General features: G+C 46.1%; 1 protein-coding gene across 1 annotated transcript in view; it reads left to right on the forward strand.

The window, feature by feature from the left end:
- Positions 1-27,076, forward strand: part of LOC128641157 (putative ferric-chelate reductase 1) — a 345,832-nt gene that overhangs the window by 260,746 nt on the left and 58,010 nt on the right. The window contains exons 13-17 of the mRNA XM_053693724.1: positions 1,291-1,377; positions 21,612-21,709; positions 21,819-21,877; positions 22,279-22,413; positions 22,507-22,550. Coding sequence (XP_053549699.1) covers positions 1,291-1,377; positions 21,612-21,709; positions 21,819-21,877; positions 22,279-22,413; positions 22,507-22,550 — 423 coding nt within the window. The remainder of the gene's footprint in view (positions 1-1,290; positions 1,378-21,611; positions 21,710-21,818; positions 21,878-22,278; positions 22,414-22,506; positions 22,551-27,076) is intronic.

Consider the following 27,076-nt stretch of genomic DNA (forward strand, 5'->3'; position numbering starts at 1 on the left):
GTTGCAATATTCGGAATTCAACTTTTTACGCGCGCCAGTTTAGTGTGCAATCTAAAACTTTTTACTTTCAACTTGTAATACAAGCACAGCCCAACACACGCAAAAAGCTTACTTCAGGCGGAGATCAAGCGAGAATGATAAATAGTGATCCACTGTTAATCTAGCCCTATGTTTGTTTTGCTCAGGTATAAAATACCCTCAGGTAGCACATGCGTATTACACTGCACTGCCTTATCTCTTTAGCTCTTTCTGCAGTTGATAATGCTGTGCACCACATACCGGGAGTTGACAGACCTCAGCTCATTGGATAATCACATGGTAATTGGGTTATGGTCGGTTTCTAATGGATTGGAATACAGTTGAAGGGATCTACCTGCACTCTCTAACGGAGTTGTCAGACCTCAGCTCATTGGATAATCACTTGGTAATTGGGTTATGGTCGGTTTCTGATTGATTGGAATACAGTTGGAGAGATCTACCTGCACTCTCTAACTGGAGTTGTCAGACCTCAGCTCATTGGATAATAACACTGTAATTGGGTTATGGTCGGTTTCTGATGGATTGGAATACAGCTTTGATAGATCTACCCGCACTCTCTAACGGAGTTGTCAGACCTCAGCTCATTGGATAATAACACGGTAATTGGGTTATGGTCGGTTTCTGATGGATTGGAATACAGTTGGAGAGATCTACCCGCACTCTCTAACGGGAGTTTTCAGACCTCAGCTCATTGGATAATAACACGGTAATTGGGTTATGGTCGGTTTCTGATGGATTGGAATACAGTTGGAGAGATCTACCCGCACTCTCTAACGGGAAATTTCAGACCTCAGCTCATTGGATAATCACACGGTAATTGGGTTATGGTCGGTTTCTGATGGTCTGAAATGGGTTTGAACCTTAAGGAGGTGGCAAACTCTGCATAGAAATCCAATAGATTAGAGAAGACATTAATGACAGACAGATTAGTAACTTTATTACATTTCCTAATGACCTGGGACACAGGGATATGGTGACATTTCCTAGTTATGGGTTACAGGGACACATTGGCTTATTCTCCTTTTGAAGTGTAGCTTGTTCACAATAAGTAACTGATTCTATATACTAAATAAATGTGATGGTCCCAGCCTGTGGTGACATTTTGTTGTTGGTAAAGTGTAACTCTAATGACATTTCTATGCCATAACCTTGTGAATACTGTAATAAGTCTGCACGGCCTTATTTTATAAAGTATTAGCTAAAGCACCGTGACTATGTAGCTTATTGATTGATACTCTGCTCTCTTCTCAGGCTCATTTCCTGCTCATGTTTCTGACAGTAGCTGCCACTATAACCTCCTTTGTGCTGGCGTTTGTGAAGGCGAATGGGTGGAGCTATGTAAGTCAGCTGACCAGAATGTGTTCCTAAGTGATCCTCAGACAGGGTCAGATTAACACACTGCACTGGGCATGTTACTTGTGAGGCGTATATGTCACTGGCACTAATCAGATAGGGTCACACTGCACTGGGCATGTTACTAGTGAGGCGTATATGTCACTGGCACTAATCATACAGGGTCACACACTGCACTGGGCATGTTACTTGTGAGGCGTATATGTCATTGGCACTAATCAGACAGGGTCACACACTGCACTGGGCATTTTACTGGTGAGGCGTATATGTCACTGGCACTAATCATACAGGGTCACACACTGCACTGGGCATGTTACTAGTGAGGCGTATATGTCACTGGCACTAATCAGATAGGGTCACACTGCACTGGGCATGTTACTAGTGAGGCGTATATGTCACTGGCACTAATCATACAGGGTCACACACTGCACTGGGCATGTTACTTGTGAGGCGTATATGTCATTGGCACTAATCAGACAGGGTCACACACTGCACTGGGCATGTTACTTGTGAGGCGTATATGTCATTGGCACTAATCAGACAGGGTCACACACTGCACTGGGCATGTTACTAGTGAGGCGTATATGTCACTGGCACAAATCAGACAGGGTCACACACTGCACTGGGCATGTTACTTGTGAGGCGTATATGTCACTGGCACTAATCAGACAGGGTCACACACTGCACTGGGCATTTTACTAGTGAGGCGTATATGTCAATGGCACTATTCAGACAGGGTCACACACTGCACTGGGCATGTTACTAGTGAGGCGTATATGTCACTGGCACTAATCAGATATGGTCACACACTGCACTGGGCATGTTACTTGTGAGGCGTATATGTCACTGGCACTAATCAGACAGGGTCACACACTGCACTGGGCATTTTACTAGTGAGGCGTATATGTCAATGGCACTATTCAGACAGGGTCACACACTGCACTGGGCATGTTACTAGTGAGGCGTATATGTCACTGGCACTAATCAGACAGGGTCACACACTGCACTGGGCATGTTACTTGTGAGGCGTATATGTCACTGGCACTAATCAGACAGGGTCACACACTGCACTGGGCATTTTACTAGTGAGGCGTATATGTCAATGGCACTATTCAGACAGGGTCACACACTGCACTGGGCATGTTACTAGTGAGGCGTATATGTCACTGGCACTAATCATACAGGGTCACACTGCACTGGGCATGTTACTAGTGAGGCGTATATGTCACTGGCACTATTCAGACAGGGTCACACTGCACTGGGCATGTTACTTGTGAGGCGTATATGTCACTGGCACTAATCAGACAGGGTCACACTGCACTGGGCATGTTACTAGTGAGGCGTATATGTCACTGGCACTATTCAGACAGGGTCACACACTGCACTGGGCATGTTACTAGCGAGGCGTATATGTCACTGGCACTAATCAGATAGGGTCACACTGCACTGGGCATGTTACTTGTGAGGCGTATATGTCACTGGCACTAATCAGACAGGGTCACACACTGCACTGGGCATGTTACTTGTGAGGCGTATATGTCACTGGCACTAATCATACAGGGTCACACTGCACTGGGCATGTTACTAGTGAGGCGTATATGTCACTGGCACTATTCAGATAGGGTCACACTGCACTGGGTATGTTACTTGTGAGGCGTATATGTCACTGGCACTAATCAGACAGGGTCACACACTGCACTGGGCATGTTACTTGTGAGGCGTATATGTCACTGGCACTAATCATACAGGGTCACACTGCACTGGGCATGTTACTAGTGAGGCGTATATGTCACTGGCACTAATCATACAGGGTCACACTGCACTGGGCATGTTACTCGTGAGGCGTATATGTCACTAGCAGTAATCAGACAGGGTCACACACTGCACTGGGCATGTTACTTGTGAGGCGTATATGTCACTGGCACTAATCATACAGGGTCACACTGCACTGGGCATGTTACTCGTGAGGCGTATATGTCACTAGCAGTAATCATACAGGGTCACACTGCACTGGGCATGTTACTAGTGAGGCATATATGTCACTGGCACTAATCAGACAGGGTCACACTGCACTGGGCATGTTACTTGTGAGGCGTATATGTCACTGGCACTAATCATACAGGGTCACACTGCACTGGGCATGTTACTAGTGAGGCATATATGTCACTGGCACTAATCAGACAGGGTCACACTGCACTGGGCATGTTACTTGTGAGGCGTATATGTCACTGACACTAATCAGATATGGTCACACACTGCACTGGGCATGTTACTTGTGAGGCGTATATGTCACTGACACTAATCAGATATGGTCACACTGCACTGGGTATGTTACTTGTGAGGCGTATATGTCACTGGCACTAATCAGATAGGGTCACACTGCACTGGGTATGTTACTTGTGGGGCGTATATGTCACTGGCACTAATCAGACAGGGTCACACACTGCACTGGGCATGTTACTAGTGAGGCGTATATGTCACTGGCACTAATCAGACAGGGTCACACACTGCACTGGGCATGTTACTAGTGAGGCGTATATGTCACTGGCACTAATCAGACAGGGTCACACTGCACTGGGCATGTTACTAGTGAGGCGTATATGTCACTGGCACTAATCATACAGGGTCACACTGCACTGGGCATGTTACTAGTGAGGCGTATATGTCACTGGCACTAATCAGACAGGGTCACACACTGGGCATGTTACTAGTGAGGCGTATATGTCACTGGCACTAATCAGACAGGGTCACACACTGCACTGGGCATGTTACTTGTGAGGCGTATATGTCACTGGCACTAATCATACAGGGTCACACACTGCACTGGGCATGTTACTTGTGAGGCGTATATGTCACTGGCACTAATCAGACAGGGTCACACACTGCACTGGGCATGTTACTAGTGAGGCGTATATGTCACTGGCAGTAATCAGACAGGGTCACACACTGCACTGGGCATGTTACTTGTGAGGTGTATATGTCACTGGCACTAATCATACAGGGTCACACTGCAATGGGCATATTACTAGTGAGGCGTATATTTCACTGGCACTAATCAGACAGGGTCACACACTGCACTGGGCATGTTACTTGTGAGGCGTATATGTCACTGGCACTAATCATACAGGGTCACACACTGCACTGGGCATGTTACTAGTGAGGCGTATATGTCACTGGCACTAATCAGACAGGGTCACACACTGCACTGGGCATGTTACTAGTGAGGCGTATATGTCACTGGCACTAATCAGACAGGGTCACACACTGCACTGGGCATGTTACTTGTGAGGCGTATGTCACTGGCACTAATCATACAGGGTCACACTGCACTGGGCATGTTACTTGTGAGGCGTATATGTCACTGGCACTAATCAGACAGGGTCACACACTGCACTGGGCATGTTACTAGTGAGGCGTATATGTCACTGGCACTAATCATACAGGGTCACACTGCACTGGGCATGTTACTAGCGAGGCGTATATGTCACTGGCACTAATCAGATAGGGTCACACTGCACTGGGCATGTTACTAGTGAGGCGTATATGTCACTGGCATTAATCATACAGGGTCACACTGCACTGGGCATGTTACTCGTGAGGCGTATATGTCACTAGCAGTAATCAGACAGGGTCACACACTGCACTGGGCATGTTACTAGTGAGGCTTATATGTCACTAGCAGTAATCAGACAGGGTCAGACACTGCACTGGGCATGTTACTAGTGAGGCGTATATGTCACTAGCACTAATCAGACAGGGTCACACTGCACTGGGCATGTTACTAGTGAGGCGTATATGTCACTGGCACTAATCAGACAGGGTCACACTGCACTGGGCATGTTACTAGTGAGGCGTATATGTCACTGGCACTAATCAGACAGGGTCAGACACTGCACTGGGCATGTTACTTGTGAGGCGTATATGTCACTGGCACTAATCAGACAGGGTCACACACTGCACTGGGCATGTTACTTGTGAGGCGTATATGTCACTGGCACTAATCAGACAGGGTCACACTGCACTGGGCATGTTACTAATGAGGCGTATATGTCACTGGCACTAATCAGACAGGGTCACACACTGCACTGGGCATGTTACTTGTGAGGCGTATATGTCACTGGCACTAATCAGACAGGGTCACACTGCACTGGGCATGTTACTTGTGAGGCGTATATGTCATTGGCACTAATCAGACAGGGTCACACACTGCACTGGGCATGTTACTAGTGAGGCGTATATGTCACTGGCACTATTCAGACAGTGTCACACACTGCACTGGGCATGTTACTTGTGAGGCGTATATGTCACTGGCACTAATCAGACAGGGTCACACTGCACTGAGCATGTTACTTGTGAGGCGTATATGTCACTGGCACTAATCAGATATGGTCACACACTGCACTGGGCATGTTACTAGTGAGGCGTATATGTCACTGGCACTAATCAGACAGGGTCACACTGCACTGGGCATGTTACTAGTGAGGCGTATATGTCACTGGCACTAATCAGACAGGGTCACAAACTGCACTGGGCATGTTACTTGTGAGGCGTATATGTCACTGGCACTAATCAGACAGGGTCAGACACTGCACTGGGCATGTTACTTGTGAGGCGTATATGTCACTGGCACTAATCAGACAGGGTCACACACTGCACTGGGCATGTTACTTGTGAGGCGTATATGTCACTGGCACTAATCAGGTATGGTCACACACTGCACTGGGCATGTTACTTGTGAGGCATATATGTCACTGGCACTAATCAGACAGGGTCACACACTGCACTGGGCATGTTACTAATGAGGCGTATATGTCACTGGCACTAATCAGACAGGGTCACACACTGCACTGGGCATGTTACTTGTGAGGCGTATATGTCACTGGCACTAATCAGACAGGGTCACACACTGCACTGGGCATGTTACTAGTGAGGCGTATATGTCACTGGCACTAATCAGACAGGGTCAGACACTGCACTGGGCATGTTACTTGTGAGGCGTATATGTCACTGGCACTAATCAGGTATGGTCACACACTGCACTGGGCATGTTACTTGTGAGGCATATATGTCACTGGCACTAATCAGACAGGGTCACACACTGCACTGGGCATGTTTCTAATGAGGCGTATATGTCACTGGCACTAATCAGACAGGGTCACACACTGCACTGGGCATGTTACTTGTGAGGCGTATATGTCACTGGCACTAATCAGACAGGGTCACACACTGCACTGGGCATGTTACTAGTGAGGCGTATATGTCACTGGCACTATTCAGACAGTGTCACACACTGCACTGGGCATGTTACTTGTGAGGCGTATATGTCACTGGCACTAATCAGACAGGGTCACACTGCACTGAGCATGTTACTTGTGAGGCGTATATGTCACTGGCACTAATCAGATATGGTCACACACTGCACTGGGCATGTTACTAGTGAGGCATATATGTCACTGGCACTAATCAGACAGGGTCACACTGCACTGGGCATGTTACTAGTGAGGCGTATATGTCACTGGCACTAATCAGACAGGGTCGGACACTGCACTGGGCATGTTACTTGTGAGGCGTATATGTCACTGGCACTAATCAGACAGGGTCACACACTGCACTGGGCATGTTACTAGTGAGGCGTATATGTCACTGGCACTAATCAGACAGGGTCAGACACTGCACTGGGCATGTTACTTGTGAGGCGTATATGTCACTGGCACTAATCAGACAGGGTCACACACTGCACTGGGCATGTTACTTGTGAGGCGTATATGTTACTGGCACTAATCAAACAGGGTCACACACTGCACTGGGCATGTTACTTGTGAGGCGTATATGTCACTGGCACTAATCAGACAGGGTCAGACACTGCACTGGGCATGTTACTTGTGAGGCGTATATGTCACTGGCACTAATCAGACAGGGTCACACACTGCACTGGGCATGTTACTTGTGAGGCGTATATGTTACTGGCACTAATCAGACAGGGTCACACACTGCACTGGGCATGTTACTTGTGAGGCGTATATGTCACTGGCACTAATCAGACAGGGTCACACACTGCACTGGGCATGTTACTAGTGAGGCGTATATGTCACTGGCACTAATCATACAGGGTCACACTGCACTGGGTATGTTACTTGTGAGGCGTATATGTCACTGGCACTAATCAGATATGGTCACACACTGCACTGGGCATGTTACTAGTGAGGCGTATATGTCACTGGCACTAATCAGATATGGTCACACACTGCACTGGGCATGTTACTTGTGAGGCATATATGTCACTGGCACTATTCAGACAGGGTCACACTGCACTGAGCATGTTACTTGTGAGGCGTATATGTCACTAGCAGTAATCAGACAGGGTCAGATACTGCACTGGGCATGTTACTTGTGAGGCGTATATGTCACTGGCACTAATCATACAGGGTCAAACTGCACTGGGCATGTTACTCGTGAGGCGTATATGTCACTAGCAGTAATCAGACAGGGTCACACACTGCACTGGGCATGTTACTTGTGAGGCGTATATGTCACTGGCACTAATCAGACAGGGTCACACACTGCACTGGGCATGTTACTAGTGAGGCATATATGTCACTGGCACTAATCAGATATGGTCACACACTGCACTGGGCATGTTACTAGTGAGGCGTAAATGTCACTGGAACTAATCAGACAGGGTCACACACTGCACTGGGCATGTTACTAGTGAGGCGTATATGTCACTGGCACTAATCAGACAGGGTCACACACTGCACTGGGCATGTTACTAGTGAGGCGTATATGTCACTGGCACTAATCAGACAGGGTCACACACTGCACTGGGCATGTTACTAGTGAGGCGTATATGTCACTGGCACTAATCAGACAGGGTCACACACTGCACTGGGCATGTTACTAGTGAGGCGTATATGTCCCTGGCACTAATCAGATATGGTCACACACTGCACTGGGCATGTTACTAGTGAGGCATATATGTCACTGGCACTAATCAGACAGGGTCACACTGCACTGGGCATGTTACTAGTGAGGCGTATATGTCACTGGCACTAATCAGACAGGGTCACACACTGCACTGGGCATGTTACTAGTGAGGCGTATATGTCACTGGCACTAATCAGACAGGGTCACACACTGCACTGGGCATATTACTAGTGAGGCGTATATGTCACTGGCACTAATCAGACAGGGTCACACACTGCACTGGGCATGTTACTTGTGAGGCGTATATGTCACTGGCAGTAATCAGACAGGGTCACACACTGCACTGGGCATGTTACTAGTGAGGCTTATATGTCACTGGCACTAATCAGACAGGGTCACACACTGCACTGGGCATGTTACTTGTGAGGCGTATATGTCACTAGCAGTAATCACACAGGGTCAGACACTGCACTGGGCATGTTACTTGTGAGGCGTATATGTCACTAGCAGTAATCAGACAGGGTCAGACACTGCACTGGGCATGTTACTTGTGAGGCGTATATGTCACTAGCAGTAATCAGACAGGGTCAGACACTGCACTGGGCATGTTACTTGTGAGGCGTATATGTCACTAGCAGTAATCAGACAGGGTCAGACACTGCACTGGGCATGTTATTAGTGAGGCGTATATGTCACTAGCAGTAATCAGACAGGGTCACACACTGCACTGGGCATGTTACTAGTGAGGCTTATATGTCACTGGCACTAATCAGACAGGGTCACACATTGCACTGGGCATGTTACTAGTGAGGCGTATATGTCACTGGCACTAATCAGACAGGGTCACACACTGCACTGGGCATGTTACTAGTGAGGCGTATATGTCACTGGCACTAATCATACAGGGTCACACTGCACTGGGCATATTACTAGTGAGGCGTATATGTCACTGGCACTAATCAGACAGGGTCACACACTGCACTGGGCATGTTACTAGTGAGGCGTATATGTCACTGGCACTAATCATACAGGGTCACACTGCACTGGGCATGTTACTAGTGAGGCGTATATGTCACTGGCACTAATCATACAGGGTCACACTGCACTGGGCATGTTACTAGTGAGGCGTATATGTCACTGGCACTAATCATACAGGGTCACACTGCACTGGGCATGTTACTAGTGAGGCGTATATGTCACTGGCACTAATCATACAGGGTCACACACTGCACTGGGCATGTTACTAGTGAGGCGTATATGTCACTGGCACTAATCAGACAGGGTCACACACTGCACTGGGCATGTTACTTGTGAGGCATATGTGTCACTGGCACTAATCAGATAGGGTCACACTGCACTGGGCATGTTACTAGTGAGGCGTATATGTCACTGGCACTAATCAGATATGGTCACACACTGCACTGGGCATGTTACTAGTGAGGCGTATATGTCACTGGCACTAATCATACAGGGTCACACTGCACTGGGCATGTTACTTGTGAGGCGTATATGTCACTGGCACTAATCAGACAGGGTCAGACACTGCACTGGGCATGTTACTTGTGAGGCGTATATGTCACTAGCAGTAATCAGACAGGGTCAGACACTGCACTGGGCATGTTACTAGTGAGGCTTATATGTCACTAGCAGTAATCAGACAGGGTCAGACACTGCACTGGGCATGTTACTAGTGAGGCGTATATGTCACTAGCACTAATCAGACAGGGTCAGACACTGCACTGGGCATGTTACTTGTGAGGCGTATATGTCACTAGCAGTAATCAGACAGGGTCAGACACTGCACTGGGCATGTTACTAGTGAGGCTTATATGTCACTAGCAGTAATCAGACAGGGTCACACTGCACTGGGCATGTTACTAGTGAGGCGTATATGTCACTAGCAGTAATCAGACAGGGTCACACACTGCACTGGGCATGTTACTAGTGAGGCGTATATGTCACTAGCAGTAATTAGACAGGGTCAGACACTGCACTGGGCATGTTACTTGTGAGGCGTATATGTCACTAGCAGTAATCAGACAGGGTCAGACACTGCACTGGGCATGTTACTAGTGAGGCGTATATGTCACTAGCAGTAATCAGACAGGGTCACACACTGCACTGGGCATGTTACTTGTGAGGCATATATGTCACTGGCACTAATCAGATAGGGTCACACTGCACTGGGCATGTTACTAGTGAGGCGTATATGTCACTGGCACTAATCATACAGGGTCACACACTGCACTGGGCATGTTACTAGTGAGGCGTATATGTCACTGGCACTAATCAGACAGGGTCACACACTGCACTGGGCATGTTACTTGTGAGGCATATGTGTCACTGGCACTAATCAGATAGGGTCACACTGCACTGGGCATGTTACTAGTGAGGCGTATATGTCACTGGCACTAATCAGATATGGTCACACACTGCACTGGGCATGTTACTAGTGAGGCGTATATGTCACTGGCACTAATCATACAGGGTCACACTGCACTGGGCATGTTACTTGTGAGGCGTATATGTCACTGGCACTAATCAGACAGGGTCAGACACTGCACTGGGCATGTTACTTGTGAGGCGTATATGTCACTAGCAGTAATCAGACAGGGTCAGACACTGCACTGGGCATGTTACTAGTGAGGCTTATATGTCACTAGCAGTAATCAGACAGGGTCAGACACTGCACTGGGCATGTTACTAGTGAGGCGTATATGTCACTAGCACTAATCAGACAGGGTCAGACACTGCACTGGGCATGTTACTAGTGAGGCTTATATGTCACTAGCAGTAATCAGACAGGGTCACACTGCACTGGGCATGTTACTAGTGAGGCGTATATGTCACTAGCAGTAATCAGACAGGGTCACACACTGCACTGGGCATGTTACTAGTGAGGCGTATATGTCACTAGCAGTAATTAGACAGGGTCAGACACTGCACTGGGCATGTTACTTGTGAGGCGTATATGTCACTAGCAGTAATCAGACAGGGTCAGACACTGCACTGGGCATGTTACTTGTGAGGCGTATATGTCACTAGCAGTAATCAGACAGGGTCAGACACTGCACTGGGCATGTTACTAGTGAGGCGTATATGTCACTAGCAGTAATCAGACAGGGTCACACACTGCACTGGGCATGTTACTTGTGAGGCATATATGTCACTGGCACTAATCAGATAGGGTCACACTGCACTGGGCATGTTACTAGTGAGGCGTATATGTCACTGGCACTAATCAGATATGGTCACACACTGCACTGGGCATGTTACTAGTGAGGCGTATATGTCACTGGCACTAATCATACAGGATCACACTGCACTGGGCATGTTACTTGTGAGGCGTATATGTCACTGGCACTAATCAGACAGGGTCAGACACTGCACTGGGCATGTTACTTGTGAGGCGTATATGTCACTAGCAGTAATCAGACAGGGTCAGACACTGCACTGGGCATGTTACTAGTGAGGCTTATATGTCACTAGCAGTAATCAGACAGGGTCAGACACTGCACTGGGCATGTTACTAGTGAGGCGTATATGTCACTAGCACTAATCAGACAGAGTCAGACACTGCACTGGGCATGTTACTTGTGAGGCGTATATGTCACTAGCAGTAATCAGACAGGGTCAGACACTGCACTGGGCATGTTACTAGTGAGGCTTATATGTCACTAGCAGTAATCAGACAGGGTCACACTGCACTGGGCATGTTACTAGTGAGGCGTATATGTCACTAGCAGTAATTAGACAGGGTCAGACACTGCACTGGGCATGTTACTTGTGAGGCGTATATGTCACTAGCAGTAATCAGACAGGGTCAGACACTGCACTGGGCATGTTACTTGTGAGGCGTATATGTCACTAGCAGTAATCAGACAGGGTCAGACACTGCACTGGGCATGTTACTAGTGAGGCGTATATGTCACTAGCAGTAATTAGACAGGGTCAGACACTGCACTGGGCATGTTATTAGTGAGGCGTATATGTCACTAGCAGTAATCAGACAGGGTCACACTGCACTGGGCATGTTACTAGTGAGGCGTATATGTCACTAGCAGTAATCAGACAGGGTCAGACACTGCACTGGGCATGTTACTAGTGAGGCGTATATGTCACTAGCAGTAATCATACAGGGTCACACTGCACTGGGCATGTTACTTGTGAGGCGTATATGTCACTGGCACTAATCAGACAGGGTCAGACACTGCACTGGGCATGTTACTTGTGAGGCGTATATGTCACTAGCAGTAATCAGACAGGGTCAGACACTGCACTGGGCATGTTACTTGCGAGACGTATATGTCACTAGCAGTAATCAGACAGGGTCAGACACTGCACTGGGCATGTTACTAGTGAGGCGTATATGTCACTAGCAGTAATCAGACAGGGTCACACTGCACTGGGCATGTTACTAGTGAGGCGTATATGTCACTAGCAGTAATCAGACAGGGTCACACACTGCACTGGGCATGTTACTAGTGAGGCGTATATGTCACTAGCAGTAATCAGACAGGGTCAGACACTGCACTGGGCATGTTATTAGTGAGGCGTATATGTCACTAGCAGTAATCAGACAGGGTCACACTGCACTGGGCATGTTACTAGTGAGGCGTATATGTCACTAGCAGTAATCAGACAGGGTCACACTGCACTGGGCATGTTACTAGTGAGGCGTATATGTCACTAGCAGTAATCAGACAGGGTCAGACACTGCACTGGGCATGTTACTAGTGAGGCTTATATGTCACTAGCAGTAATCAGACAGGGTCACACTGCACTGGGCATGTTACTAGTGAGGCGTATATGTCACTAGCAGTAATCAGACAGGGTCACACACTGCACTGGGCATGTTATTAGTGAGGCGTATATGTCACTAGCAGTAATCAGACAGGGTCACACTGCACTGGGCATGTTACTAGTGAGGCGTATATGTCACTAGCAGTAATCAGACAGGGTCACACTGCACTGAGCATGTTACTAGTGAGGCGTATATGTCACTAGCAGTAATCAGACAGGGTCACACTGCACTGGGCATGTTACTAGTGAGGCGTATATGTCACTAGCAGTAATCAGACAGGGTCACACTGCACTGAGCATGTTACTAGTGAGGCGTATATGTCACTAGCAGTAATCAGACAGGGTCACACTGCACTGGGCATGTTACTAGTGAGGCGTATATGTCACTAGCAGTAATCAGACAGGGTCACACTGCACTGGGCATGTTACTAGTGAGGCGTATATGTCACTAGCAGTAATCAGACAGGGTCACACACTGCACTGGGCATGTTACTAGTGAGGCGTATATGTCACTAGCAGTAATCAGATAGGGTCAGACACTGCACTGGGCATGTTATTAGTGAGGCGTATATGTCACTGGCAGTAATCAGACAGGGTCAGACACTGCACTGGGCATGTTACTAGTGAGGCGTATATGTCACTAGCAGTAATCAGACAGGGTCACACTGCACTGGGCATGTTACTAGTGAGGCGTATATGTCACTAGCAGTAATCAGACAGGGTCACACTGCACTGGGCATGTTACTAGTGAGGCGTATATGTCACTAGCAGTAATCAGACAGGGTCACACACTGCACTGGGCATGTTACTAGTGAGGCGTATATGTCACTAGCAGTAATCAGACAGGGTCACACTGCACTGGGCATGTTACTAGTGAGGCGTATATGTCACTGGCAGTAATCAGACAGGGTCACACTGCACTGGGCATGTTACTAGTGAGGCGTATATGTCACTAGCAGTAATCAGACAGGGTCACACACTGCACTGGGCATGTTACTAGTGAGGCGTATATGTCACTGGCACTATTCAGACAGTGTCACACACTGCACTGGGCATGTTACTTGTGAGGCGTATATGTCACTGGCACTAATCAGACAGGGTCACACTGCACTGAGCATGTTACTTGTGAGGCGTATATGTCACTGGCACTAATCAGATATGGTCACACACTGCACTGGGCATGTTACTAGTGAGGCATATATGTCACTGGCACTAATCAGACAGGGTCACACTGCACTGGGCATGTTACTAGTGAGGCGTATATGTCACTGGCACTAATCAGACAGGGTCAGACACTGCACTGGGCATGTTACTTGTGAGGCGTATATGTCACTGGCACTAATCAGACAGGGTCACACACTGCACTGGGCCTTTTTGCTAGTGAGGCGTATATGTCACTGGCACTAATCAGACAGGGTCAGACACTGCACTGGGCATGTTACTTGTGAGGCGTATATGTCACTGGCACTAATCAGACAGGGTCACACACTGCACTGGGCATGTTACTAGTGAGGCGTATATGTCACTGGCACTAATCAGACAGGGTCAGACACTGCACTGGGCATGTTACTTGTGAGGCGTATATGTCACTGGCACTAATCAGACAGGGTCACACACTGCACTGGGCATGTTACTAGTGAGGCGTATATGTCACTGGCACTAATCATACAGGGTCACACACTGCACTGGGCATGTTACTTGTGAGGCGTATATGTTACTGGCACTAATCAGACAGGGTCACACACTGCACTGGGCATGTTACTTGTGAGGCGTATATGTCACTGGCACTAATCAGACAGGGTCACACACTGCACTGGGCATGTTACTAGTGAGGCGTATATGTCACTGGCACTAATCATACAGGGTCACACTGCACTGGGTATGTTACTTGTGAGGCGTATATGTCACTGGCACTAATCAGATATGGTCACACACTGCACTGGGCATGTTACTAGTGAGGCATATATGTCACTGGCACTAATCAGATATGGTCACACACTGCACTGGGCATGTTACTAGTGAGGCGTAAATGTCACTGGAACTAATCAGACAGGGTCACACACTGCACTGGGCATGTTACTTGTGAGGCGTATATGTCATTGGCACTAATCAGACAGGGTCACACACTGCACTGGGCATGTTACTTGTGAGGCGTATATGTCACTGGCACTAATCAGACAGGGTCACACACTGCACTGGGCATGTTACTAGTGAGGCATATATGTCACTGGCACTAATCAGATATGGTCACACACTGCACTGGGCATGTTACTAGTGAGGCGTAAATGTCACTGGAACTAATCAGACAGGGTCACACACTGCACTGGGCATGTTACTAGTGAGGCGTATATGTCACTGGCACTAATCAGATATGGTCACACACTGCGCTGGGCATGTTACTAGTGAGGCGTATATGTCACTGGCACTAATCAGACAGGGTCACACACTGCACTGGGCATGTTACTAGTGAGGCATATATGTCACTGGCACTAATCAGATATGGTCACACACTGCACTGGGCATGTTACTAGTGAGGCGTAAATGTCACTGGCACTAATCAGACAGGGTCACACACTGCACTGGGCATGTTACTAGTGAGGCGTATATGTCACTGGCACTAATCAGATATGGTCACACACTGCGCTGGGCATGTTACTAGTGAGGCGTATATGTCACTGGCACTAATCAGACAGGGTCACACACTGCACTGGGCATGTTACTAGTGAGGCGTATATGTCACTGGCACTAATCAGACAGGGTCACACACTGCACTGGGCATGTTACTAGTGAGGCGTATATGTCACTGGCACTAATCAGACAGGGTCACACACTGCACTGGGCATGTTAGTAGTGAGGCGTATATGTCACTGGCACTAATCAGATATGGTCACACACTGCACTGGGCATGTTACTAGTGAGGCGTATATGTCACTGGCACTAATCATACAGGGTCACACTGCACTGGGCATGTTACTAGTGAGGCGTATATGTCACTGGCACTAATCATACAGGGTCACACTGCACTGGGCATGTTACTAGTGAGGCGTATATGTCACTGGCACTAATCATACAGGGTCACACTGCACTGGGCATGTTACTAGTGAGGCGTATATGTCACTGGCACTAATCATACAGGGTCACACACTGCACTGGGCATGTTACTAGTGAGGCGTATATGTCACTGGCACTAATCAGACAGGGTCACACACTGCACTGGGCATGTTACTTGTGAGGCATATATGTCACTGGCACTAATCAGATAGGGTCACACTGCACTGGGCATGTTACTAGTGAGGCGTATATGTCACTGGCACTAATCAGATATGGTCACACACTGCACTGGGCATGTTACTAGTGAGGCGTATATGTCACTGGCACTAATCATACAGGGTCACACTGCACTGGGCATGTTACTTGTGAGGCGTATATGTCACTGGCACTAATCAGACAGGGTCAGACACTGCACTGGGCATGTTACTTGTGAGGCGTATATGTCACTAGCAGTAATCAGACAGGGTCAGACACTGCACTGGGCATGTTACTTGCGAGACGTATATGTCACTAGCAGTAATCAGACAGGGTCAGACACTGCACTGGGCATGTTACTTGTGAGGCGTATATGTCACTAGCAGTAATCAGACAGGGTCAGACACTGCACTGGGCATGTTACTTGCGAGACGTATATGTCACTAGCAGTAATCAGACAGGGTCAGACACTGCACTGGGCATGTTACTAGTGAGGCGTATATGTCACTAGCAGTAATCAGACAGGGTCAGACACTGCACTGGGCATGTTACTAGTGAGGCTTATATGTCACTAGCAGTAATCAGACAGGGTCACACTGCACTGGGCATGTTACTAGTGAGGCGTATATGTCACTAGCAGTAATCAGACAGGGTCACACTGCACTGGGCATGTTACTAGTGAGGCTTATATGTCACTAGCAGTAATCAGACAGGGTCACACTGCACTGGGCATGTTACTAGTGAGGCGTATATGTCACTAGCAGTAATCAGACAGGGTCACACTGCACTGGGCATGTTACTAGTGAGGCTTATATGTCACTAGCAGTAATCAGACAGGGTCACACACTGCACTGGGCATGTTACTAGTGAGGCGTATATGTCACTAGCAGTAATCAGACAGGGTCAGACACTGCACTGGGCATGTTACTAGTGAGGCGTATATGTCACTGGCAGTAATCAGACAGGGTCACACACTGCACTGGGCATGTTACTAGTGAGGCGTATATGTCACTAGCAGTAATCAGACAGGGTCAGACACTGCACTGGGCATGTTACTAGTGAGGCGTATATGTCACTGGCACTAATCAGACAGGGTCACACACTGCACTGGGCATGTTACTAGTGAGGCGTATATGTCACTAGCAGTAATTAGACAGGGTCAGACACTGCACTGGGCATGTTACTAGTGAGGCGTATATGTCACTAGCAGTAATCAGACAGGGTCAGACACTGCACTGGGCATGTTACTAGTGAGGCTTATATGTCACTAGCAGTAATCAGACAGGGTCAGACACTGCACTGGGCATGTTACTAGTGAGGCTTATATGTCACTAGCAGTAATCAGACAGGGTCACACACTGCACTGGGCATGTTACTAGTGAGGCGTATATGTCACTAGCAGTAATCAGACAGGGTCACACACTGCACTGGGCATGTTACTAGTGAGGCGTATATGTCACTAGCAGTAATCAGACAGGGTCACACTGCACTGGGCATGTTACTAGTGAGGCGTATATGTCACTAGCAGTAATCAGACAGGGTCACACACTGCACTGGGCATGTTATTAGTGAGGCGTATATGTCACTAGCAGTAATCAGACAGGGTCAGACACTGCACTGGGCATGTTATTAGTGAGGCGTATATGTCACTAGCAGTAATCAGACAGGGTCACACACTGCACTGGGCATGTTACTAGTGAGGCGTATATGTCACTAGCAGTAATCAGACAGGGTCACACTGCACTGGGCATGTTACTAGTGAGGCTTATATGTCACTAGCAGTAATCAGACAGGGTCAGACACTGCACTGGGCATGTTATTAGTGAGGCGTATATGTCACTAGCAGTAATCAGACAGGGTCAGACACTGCACTGGGCATGTTATTAGTGAGGCGTATATGTCACTAGCAGTAATCAGACAGGGTCACACACTGCACTGGGCATGTTACTAGTGAGGCGTATATGTCACTAGCAGTAATCAGACAGGGTCAGACACTGCACTGGGCATGTTACTAGTGAGGCGTATATGTCACTAGCAGTAATCAGACAGGGTCACACACTGTACTGGGCATGTTATTAGTGAGGCGTATATGTCACTAGCAGTAATCAGACAGGGTCACACTGCACTGGGCATGTTACTAGTGAGGCGTATATGTCACTGGCACTAATCAGACAGGGTCACACTGCACTGGGCATGTTACTAGTGAGGCGTATATGTCACTGGCACTAATCAGATATGGTCACACACTGCGCTGGGCATGTTACTAGTGAGGCGTATATGTCACTGGCACTAATCAGACAGGGTCACACACTGCACTGGGCATGTTACTAGTGAGGCATATATGTCACTGGCACTAATCAGATATGGTCACACACTGCACTGGGCATGTTACTAGTGAGGCGTAAATGTCACTGGCACTAATCAGACAGGGTCACACACTGCACTGGGCATGTTACTAGTGAGGCGTATATGTCACTGGCACTAATCAGATATGGTCACACACTGCGCTGGGCATGTTACTAGTGAGGCGTATATGTCACTGGCACTAATCAGACAGGGTCACACACTGCACTGGGCATGTTACTAGTGAGGCGTATATGTCACTGGCACTAATCAGACAGGGTCACACACTGCACTGGGCATGTTACTAGTGAGGCGTATATGTCACTGGCACTAATCAGACAGGGTCACACACTGCACTGGGCATGTTAGTAGTGAGGCGTATATGTCACTGGCACTAATCAGATATGGTCACACACTGCACTGGGCATGTTACTAGTGAGGCGTATATGTCACTGGCACTAATCATACAGGGTCACACTGCACTGGGCATGTTACTAGTGAGGCGTATATGTCACTGGCACTAATCATACAGGGTCACACTGCACTGGGCATGTTACTAGTGAGGCGTATATGTCACTGGCACTAATCATACAGGGTCACACTGCACTGGGCATGTTACTAGTGAGGCGTATATGTCACTGGCACTAATCATACAGGGTCACACACTGCACTGGGCATGTTACTAGTGAGGCGTATATGTCACTGGCACTAATCAGACAGGGTCACACACTGCACTGGGCATGTTACTTGTGAGGCATATATGTCACTGGCACTAATCAGATAGGGTCACACTGCACTGGGCATGTTACTAGTGAGGCGTATATGTCACTGGCACTAATCAGATATGGTCACACACTGCACTGGGCATGTTACTAGTGAGGCGTATATGTCACTGGCACTAATCATACAGGGTCACACTGCACTGGGCATGTTACTTGTGAGGCGTATATGTCACTGGCACTAATCAGACAGGGTCAGACACTGCACTGGGCATGTTACTTGTGAGGCGTATATGTCACTAGCAGTAATCAGACAGGGTCAGACACTGCACTGGGCATGTTACTTGCGAGACGTATATGTCACTAGCAGTAATCAGACAGGGTCAGACACTGCACTGGGCATGTTACTTGTGAGGCGTATATGTCACTAGCAGTAATCAGACAGGGTCAGACACTGCACTGGGCATGTTACTTGCGAGACGTATATGTCACTAGCAGTAATCAGACAGGGTCAGACACTGCACTGGGCATGTTACTAGTGAGGCGTATATGTCACTAGCAGTAATCAGACAGGGTCAGACACTGCACTGGGCATGTTACTAGTGAGGCTTATATGTCACTAGCAGTAATCAGACAGGGTCACACTGCACTGGGCATGTTACTAGTGAGGCGTATATGTCACTAGCAGTAATCAGACAGGGTCACACTGCACTGGGCATGTTACTAGTGAGGCTTATATGTCACTAGCAGTAATCAGACAGGGTCACACTGCACTGGGCATGTTACTAGTGAGGCGTATATGTCACTGGCAGTAATCAGACAGGGTCACACTGCACTGGGCATGTTACTAGTGAGGCTTATATGTCACTAGCAGTAATCAGACAGGGTCACACACTGCACTGGGCATGTTACTAGTGAGGCGTATATGTCACTGGCAGTAATCAGACAGGGTCACACACTGCACTGGGCATGTTACTAGTGAGGCGTATATGTCACTAGCAGTAATCAGACAGGGTCACACTGCACTGGGCATGTTACTAGTGAGGCGTATATGTCACTAGCAGTAATCAGACAGGGTCACACTGCACTGGGCATGTTACTAGTGAGGCGTATATGTCACTAGCAGTAATCAGACAGGGTCACACACTGCACTGGGCATGTTACTAGTGAGGCATATATGTCACTAGCAGTAATTAGACAGGGTCAGACACTGCACTGGGCATGTTACTAGTGAGGCGTATATGTCACTAGCAGTAATCAGACAGGGTCACACACTGCACTGGGCATGTTACTAGTGAGGCGTATATGTCACTGGCACTAATCAGATATGGTCACACACTGCACTGGGCATGTTACTAGTGAGGCGTATATGTCACTAGCAGTAATCAGACAGGGTCACACACTGCACTGGGCATGTTACTAGTGAGGCGTATATGTCACTAGCAGTAATCAGACAGGGTCACACACTGCACTGGGCATGTTACTAGTGAGGCGTATATGTCACTAGCAGTAATCAGACAGGGTCACACACTGCACTGGGCATGTTACTAGTGAGGCGTATATGTCACTAGCAGTAATCAGACAGGGTCACACACTGCACTGGGCATGTTACTAGTGAGGCGTATATGTCACTGGCACTAATCAGACAGGGTCACACTGCACTGGGCATGTTACTAGTGAGGCGTATATGTCACTGGCGCTAATGAACAAGAGGAGAAGGAAACATCTCACGTAGGCTTCCCCAATCAGAATGATCACCTTTTCTTTTCACCAAATAGTCATACACATTTCCCAGAATTCCAGAACCTCCTTACTCTATTTGTCTGTACTACATCTACTGAAAGCTTGTTGTTTTATTAACTAAACAGTATAGAACATGATGATGCTGTACATCTAAGTAATCTAGAACACATGCTACCATTTGACTATAAAGCAAGAAGGATTTAATCATCTGCATTTGAAGTGTCAGTGCCGCAACATGTCACATTATAAACACAAGAACAGCAAGAAGGTGACAGCAAATTCCTTTTAAAGGAATTTGCTGTCTTCTTCTAGCTGTTCTTGTATTATATGCTTGTGCCCAGGGCAGTGGCCCTTAGGTGGCTTGCATTACCTGCCCAGAGTGCTGGATAAACACAACCAGCTGTTATTCATCTATTCATTGCTATCATGTTTCTCTTGCAGGGGGCCAACGCGCATGCCATCATTGGCTGCATTGTGATGATCCTGGCTTTCTTCCAACCTTTCATTGCTTTCTTCCGACCTTCACCTCAGAACAGCAGGTTTGTCTCTGGATAAGACCTCATACCCACATCTGTCTCCAGAGCCCCATCTATAAAATATGGTCCCTAGTTTCTCCATCATCTGGCTAACCTATTGATTTGTCCACAGGAGGTTTATTTTCAATTGGTTCCATGGTCTCAATGCCTTGGTGATGAAAGTTTTAGCAGGTTGGTAACTTCTTAGTCTGTGTTCATAAAAGTAATAAGTAATCCAAAAACATCTTTTTTTTTTTTTTGTTAGTTGTTTTTATCAAGCATTTATGAAAATGTTACAACAACATATACAAGTAACAATTAAATATCATAGACAAAAAACATCTTTTATTATTGTTCTGTAACATTTCCTTATTGAGTCACCCAATACAACAGACTAAACATGACTCATTATTGTCTTAATGGTGGGTCAGATGGTTAGTTCAGGTGACACAGCAATAGCTGAAGGACAATAATGACCCTTTTAGCTTACAAATGCTGGGGTGAGGTTACTTGTGAGTGATAACATATAGGAAATGTTAGGACAGTTGCTTCTTGGCTGACTATAATATTAAATGTGATTCCACCCCATACAGTGGCCAACTTGTTCCTGGGGCTCCAGTTTATTGACAGTGCACTAGGCTGGTTGGTGAAGGTGATGGGCGGCTTCGTGGGATGGGAAGCTCTCACCTATATCATCCTGGAGATCAATGGTCGTCTGATGGAGAGAGGTACCCATGAGTGACACATGCATTGTATGATAATGTGACTACTGGTGGTGTCACACAGTCACTCACTCATGTGTGTGTGTCTCTTTGTTACAGACATGAAGAAAAATCTAGATATCAGTGAGAAGACGCAACGCCCGGTAATACAACCATAACCTTTCTATGTCCTCAGCCTCCCTAGTAACAACAAAACAACAAACCGAGCAAATAGATAAAATAAAGTAATGTTCAGTTCACTTCCACTGAGTAGATTTCTAGATTTCAATTCTAGAGCCTTCTGCAGTTTTACAAACCCAACAAGGAAGATTTTCCCCCATATATATTAGTGAAGCACCTTTAGGCTTCTCCCCTTAACTTAGTGGAAATTATTTACTTTGAACAGAAACATTTAGTGCTATATTACAAATGAGCCACTATATATCAGGAGATTGGGAGGGGTTAAATATCAGGAACTTGGGAGGGGCTATATATCGGGAGATTGGGAGGGGCTTTATATCGGGAGATTGGGAGGGGCTATATATCGGGAGATTGGGAGGGGCTATATATCGGGAGATTGGGAGTGGTTATATATTGGGAATTTGGGAGGGGCTATATATCGGTAAATTGGGAGGGGCTATATATCGAGAGATTGGGAGGGGCTATATATCGAGAGATTGGGAGGGGCTATATTTCAGGAGATTGGGAGGGACTATATATCAGGAGATTTGGAGGGGCCCAACCACTACAATCCAGATTGGCTTATTTCTTATGGTGGTGGGGTTAGAGCCACTTGATGTAGGGGGAAGAGAGGCTAGGGTTAATTAAAGTGGGATCCGTTTTGGTTGGGATTACCTTGAAGTGTGTGTTGGAGATTCGAAGGTACAAGGTAATTCTCAGGTGTAGTCTCAGGTTTTTTGGGTGTAAAGTCAAGCAAACTGTTCCAATACTTTCCATGTTTCTGCAAACTATTAATCCAGACATTTAGTGAGGTATGATGAGATAGTGATGATAAGGGCAAACCCCCGAAAGAGGGGGAGGGGAAGGAAGGGGAGGGCACCGGGGAGGGGGAAATAGAGAGAGACAAAAAAAAATTATCCCAAAATTGTTTAAAACAGCATAACCTCCAAGGAACTTTGATCCAAACTCTGATCCCCTGTCAATTCTGTTACTATATACCATTCATCTCTCAGGCCCAATTGAAGCATAGCCTCCAAATGAGCAAATGGTTTTAAGACTTGTCTTTGTATAGGTAGACCCAATGTGTCGATATATGGTCTCCACTTCCGTAAGAAGGGGCGTAATCTATGTGTTGTATCAAGTTTTACATCATATTGTTCTACAAAAAGTTGTTTTAGCAAAATACGTTTAAATTGGGCCACTGTTGGAGACTGTCTATTAATTCAATTTTTAAGGATACAGTGTCTAGCCAAAAGAGTACATAATGTAAGTAGTTTATGAAGTTTTTTATGCAAGTCATCCCATTTAAACAAGAAAATTTCCGCTACTGTAAGGGCTATCTCTATTTCTTTCATGTAATTAACAAGAGTCCATGAGCTAGTGACGTATGGGATATACATTCCTACCAGGAGGGGCAAAGTTTCCCAAACCTTAAAATGCCTATAAATACACCCCTCACCACACCCACAAATCAGTTTTACAAACTTTGCCTCCAAGGGAGGTGGTGAAGTAAGTTTGTGCTAGATTCTACGTTGATATGCGCTCCGCAGCAAGTTGGAGCCCGGTTTTCCTCTCAGCGTGCAGTGAATGTCAGAGGGATGTGAAGAGAGTATTGCCTATTGAATGCAGTGATCTCCTTCTACGGGGTCTATTTCATAAGGTTCTCTGTTATCGGTCGTAGAGATTCATCTCTTACCTCCCTTTTCAGATCGACGATATGCTCTTATATTTACCATTACCTCTACTGATTCTCGTTTCAGTACTGGTTTGGCTTTCTACAAACATGTAGATGAGTGTCCTGGGGTAAGTAAGTCTTATTTTCTGTGACACTCTAAGCTATGGTTGGGCACTTTATTTATAAAGTTCTAAATATATGTATTCAAACATTTATTTGCCTTGACTCAGAATGTTCAACTTTCCTTATTTTCAGACAGTCAGTTTCATATTTGGGATTATGCATTGAATTATCATATTTTTCTTACCTCAAAAATTTGACTTTTTTCCCTGTGGGCTGTTAGGCTCGCGGGGGCTGAAAATGCTTCATTTTATTGCGTCATTCTTGGCGCGGACTTTTTTGGCGCAAAAATTCTTTTCCGTTTCCGGCGTCATACGTGTCGCCGGAAGTTACGTCATTTTTTTGACGTTATTTTGCGCCAAAAATGTCGGCGTTCCGGATGTGGCGTCATTTTTGGCGCCAAAAGCATTTAGGCGCCAAATAATGTGGGCGTCTTATTTGGCGCTAAAAAATATGGGCGTCGCTTTTGTCTCCACATTATTTCAGTCTCATTTTTCATTTGCTTCTGGTTGCTAGAAGCTTGATATTTGGCATTCTTTCCCATTCCTGAAACTGTCTTATAAGGAATTTGATCTATTTTGCTTTATATGTTGTTTTTTCTCTTACATATTGCAAGATGTCTCACGTTGCATCTGAGCCAGAAGATACTACAGGAAAATCACTGCCTGCTGGATCTACCAAAGCTAAGTGTATCTGCTGTAAATTTTTGGTAGCTATTCCTCCAGCTGTTGTTTGTAATAATTGTCATGACAAACTTGTTAAAGCAGATAATATTTCCTTTAGTAATGTACCATTGCCTGTTGCAGTTCCCTCAACATCTAAGGTGCAGAATGTTCCTGATAACATAAGAGATTTTGTTTCTGAATCCATAAAGAAGGCTTTGTCTGTTATTTCTCCTTCTAGTAAACGTAAAAAGTCTTTTAAATCTTCTCTCTCTACAGATGAATTTTTAAATGAACACCATCATTCTGATTCTTTGGACTCTTCTGGTTCAGAGGATTCTATCTCAGAGATTGATGCTGATAAATCTTCATATTTATTTAAGATGGAATTTATTCGCTCTTTACTTAAAGAAGTACTAATTGCTTTAGAAATAGAGGATTCTAGTCCTCTTGATACTAATTCTATACGTTTGGATAAGGTTTTTAAAGCTCCTGCGGTTATTCCAGAAGTTTTTCCTGTTCCTAATGCTTTTTCTGCAGTGATTTCCAAAGAATGGGATAAATTGGGTAATTCATTTACTCCTTCTAAACGTTTTAAGCAATTATATCCTGTTCCGCCTGACAGGTTAGAATTTTGGGACAAAATCCCTAAAGTTGATGGGGCTATTTCTACCCTTGCTAAACGTACTACCATTCCTACGTCAGATGGTACCTCGTTTAAGGATCCTTTAGATAGAAAAATTGAATCCTTTCTAAGAAAAGCTTATCTGTGTTCAGGTAATCTTCTTAGACCTGCTATATCATTGGCTGATGTTGCTGCAGCTTCAACTTTTTGGTTGGAAACCCTAGCGCAACAAGTAGCAAATCGTGATTCTCATGATATTATTATTCTTCTTCAGCATGCTAATAATTTTATCTGTGATGCCATTTTTGATATTATTAGAGTTGATGTTAGGTTTATGTCTCTAGCTATCTTAGCCAGAAGAGCTTTATGGCTTAAGACTTGGAATGCTGATATGGCTTCTAAATCAACTCTACTTTCCATTTCTTTCCAGGGAAACAAATTATTTGGTTCTCAGTTGGATTCTATTATTTCAACTGTTACTGGTGGGAAAGGAACTTTTTTACCACAGGATAAAAAATCTAAAGGTAAAAACAGGGCTAACAATCGTTTTCGTTCCTTTCGTTTCAACAAAGAACAAAAGCCTGATCCTTCGTCCTCAGGAGCAGTTTCAGTTTGGAAACCATCTCTAGTCTGGAATAAATCCAAGCCTGCTAGAAAGGCAAAGCCTGCTTCTAAGTTCACATGAAGGTACGGCCCTCATTCCAGTTCAGCTGGTAGGGGGCAGGTTACGTTTTTTCAAAGAAATTTGGATCAGTTCTGTTCACAATCTTTGGATTCAGAGCATTGTTTCAGAAGGGTACAGAATTGGTTTCAAGATGAGACCTCCTGCAAAGAGATTTTTTCTTTCCCGTGTCCCAGTAAATCCAGTGAAAGCTCAAGCATTTCTGAATTGTGTTTCAGATCTAGAGTTGGCTGGAGTAATTATGCCAGTTCCAGTTCCGGAACAGGGGATGGGGTTTTATTCAAATCTCTTCATTGTACCAAAGAAGGAGAATTCCTTCAGACCAGTTCTGGATCTAAAATTATTGAATCGTTATGTAAGGATACCAACGTTCAAGATGGTAACTGTAAGGACTATATTGCCTTTTGTTCAGCAAGGGAATTATATGTCCACAATAGATTTACAGGATGCATATCTGCATATTCCGATTCATCCAGATCATTTTCAGTTCCTGAGATTCTCTTTTCTAGACAAGCATTACCAATTTGTGGCTCTACCGTTTGGCCTTGCTACAGCTCCAAGAATTTTCACAAAGATTCTCGGTGCCCTTCTGTCTGTAATCAGAGAACAGGGTATTGTGGTATTTCCTTATTTGGACGATATCTTGGTACTTGCTCAGTCTTTACATTTAGCAGAGTCTCATACGAATCGACTTGTGTTGTTTCTTCAAGATCATGGTTGGAGGATCAATTTACCAAAAAGTTTTT

Source organism: Bombina bombina, chromosome 10 (genome assembly GCF_027579735.1).
Source record: "Bombina bombina isolate aBomBom1 chromosome 10, aBomBom1.pri, whole genome shotgun sequence".
In the NCBI taxonomy this organism is placed as follows: Eukaryota; Metazoa; Chordata; class Amphibia; order Anura; family Bombinatoridae; genus Bombina; species Bombina bombina.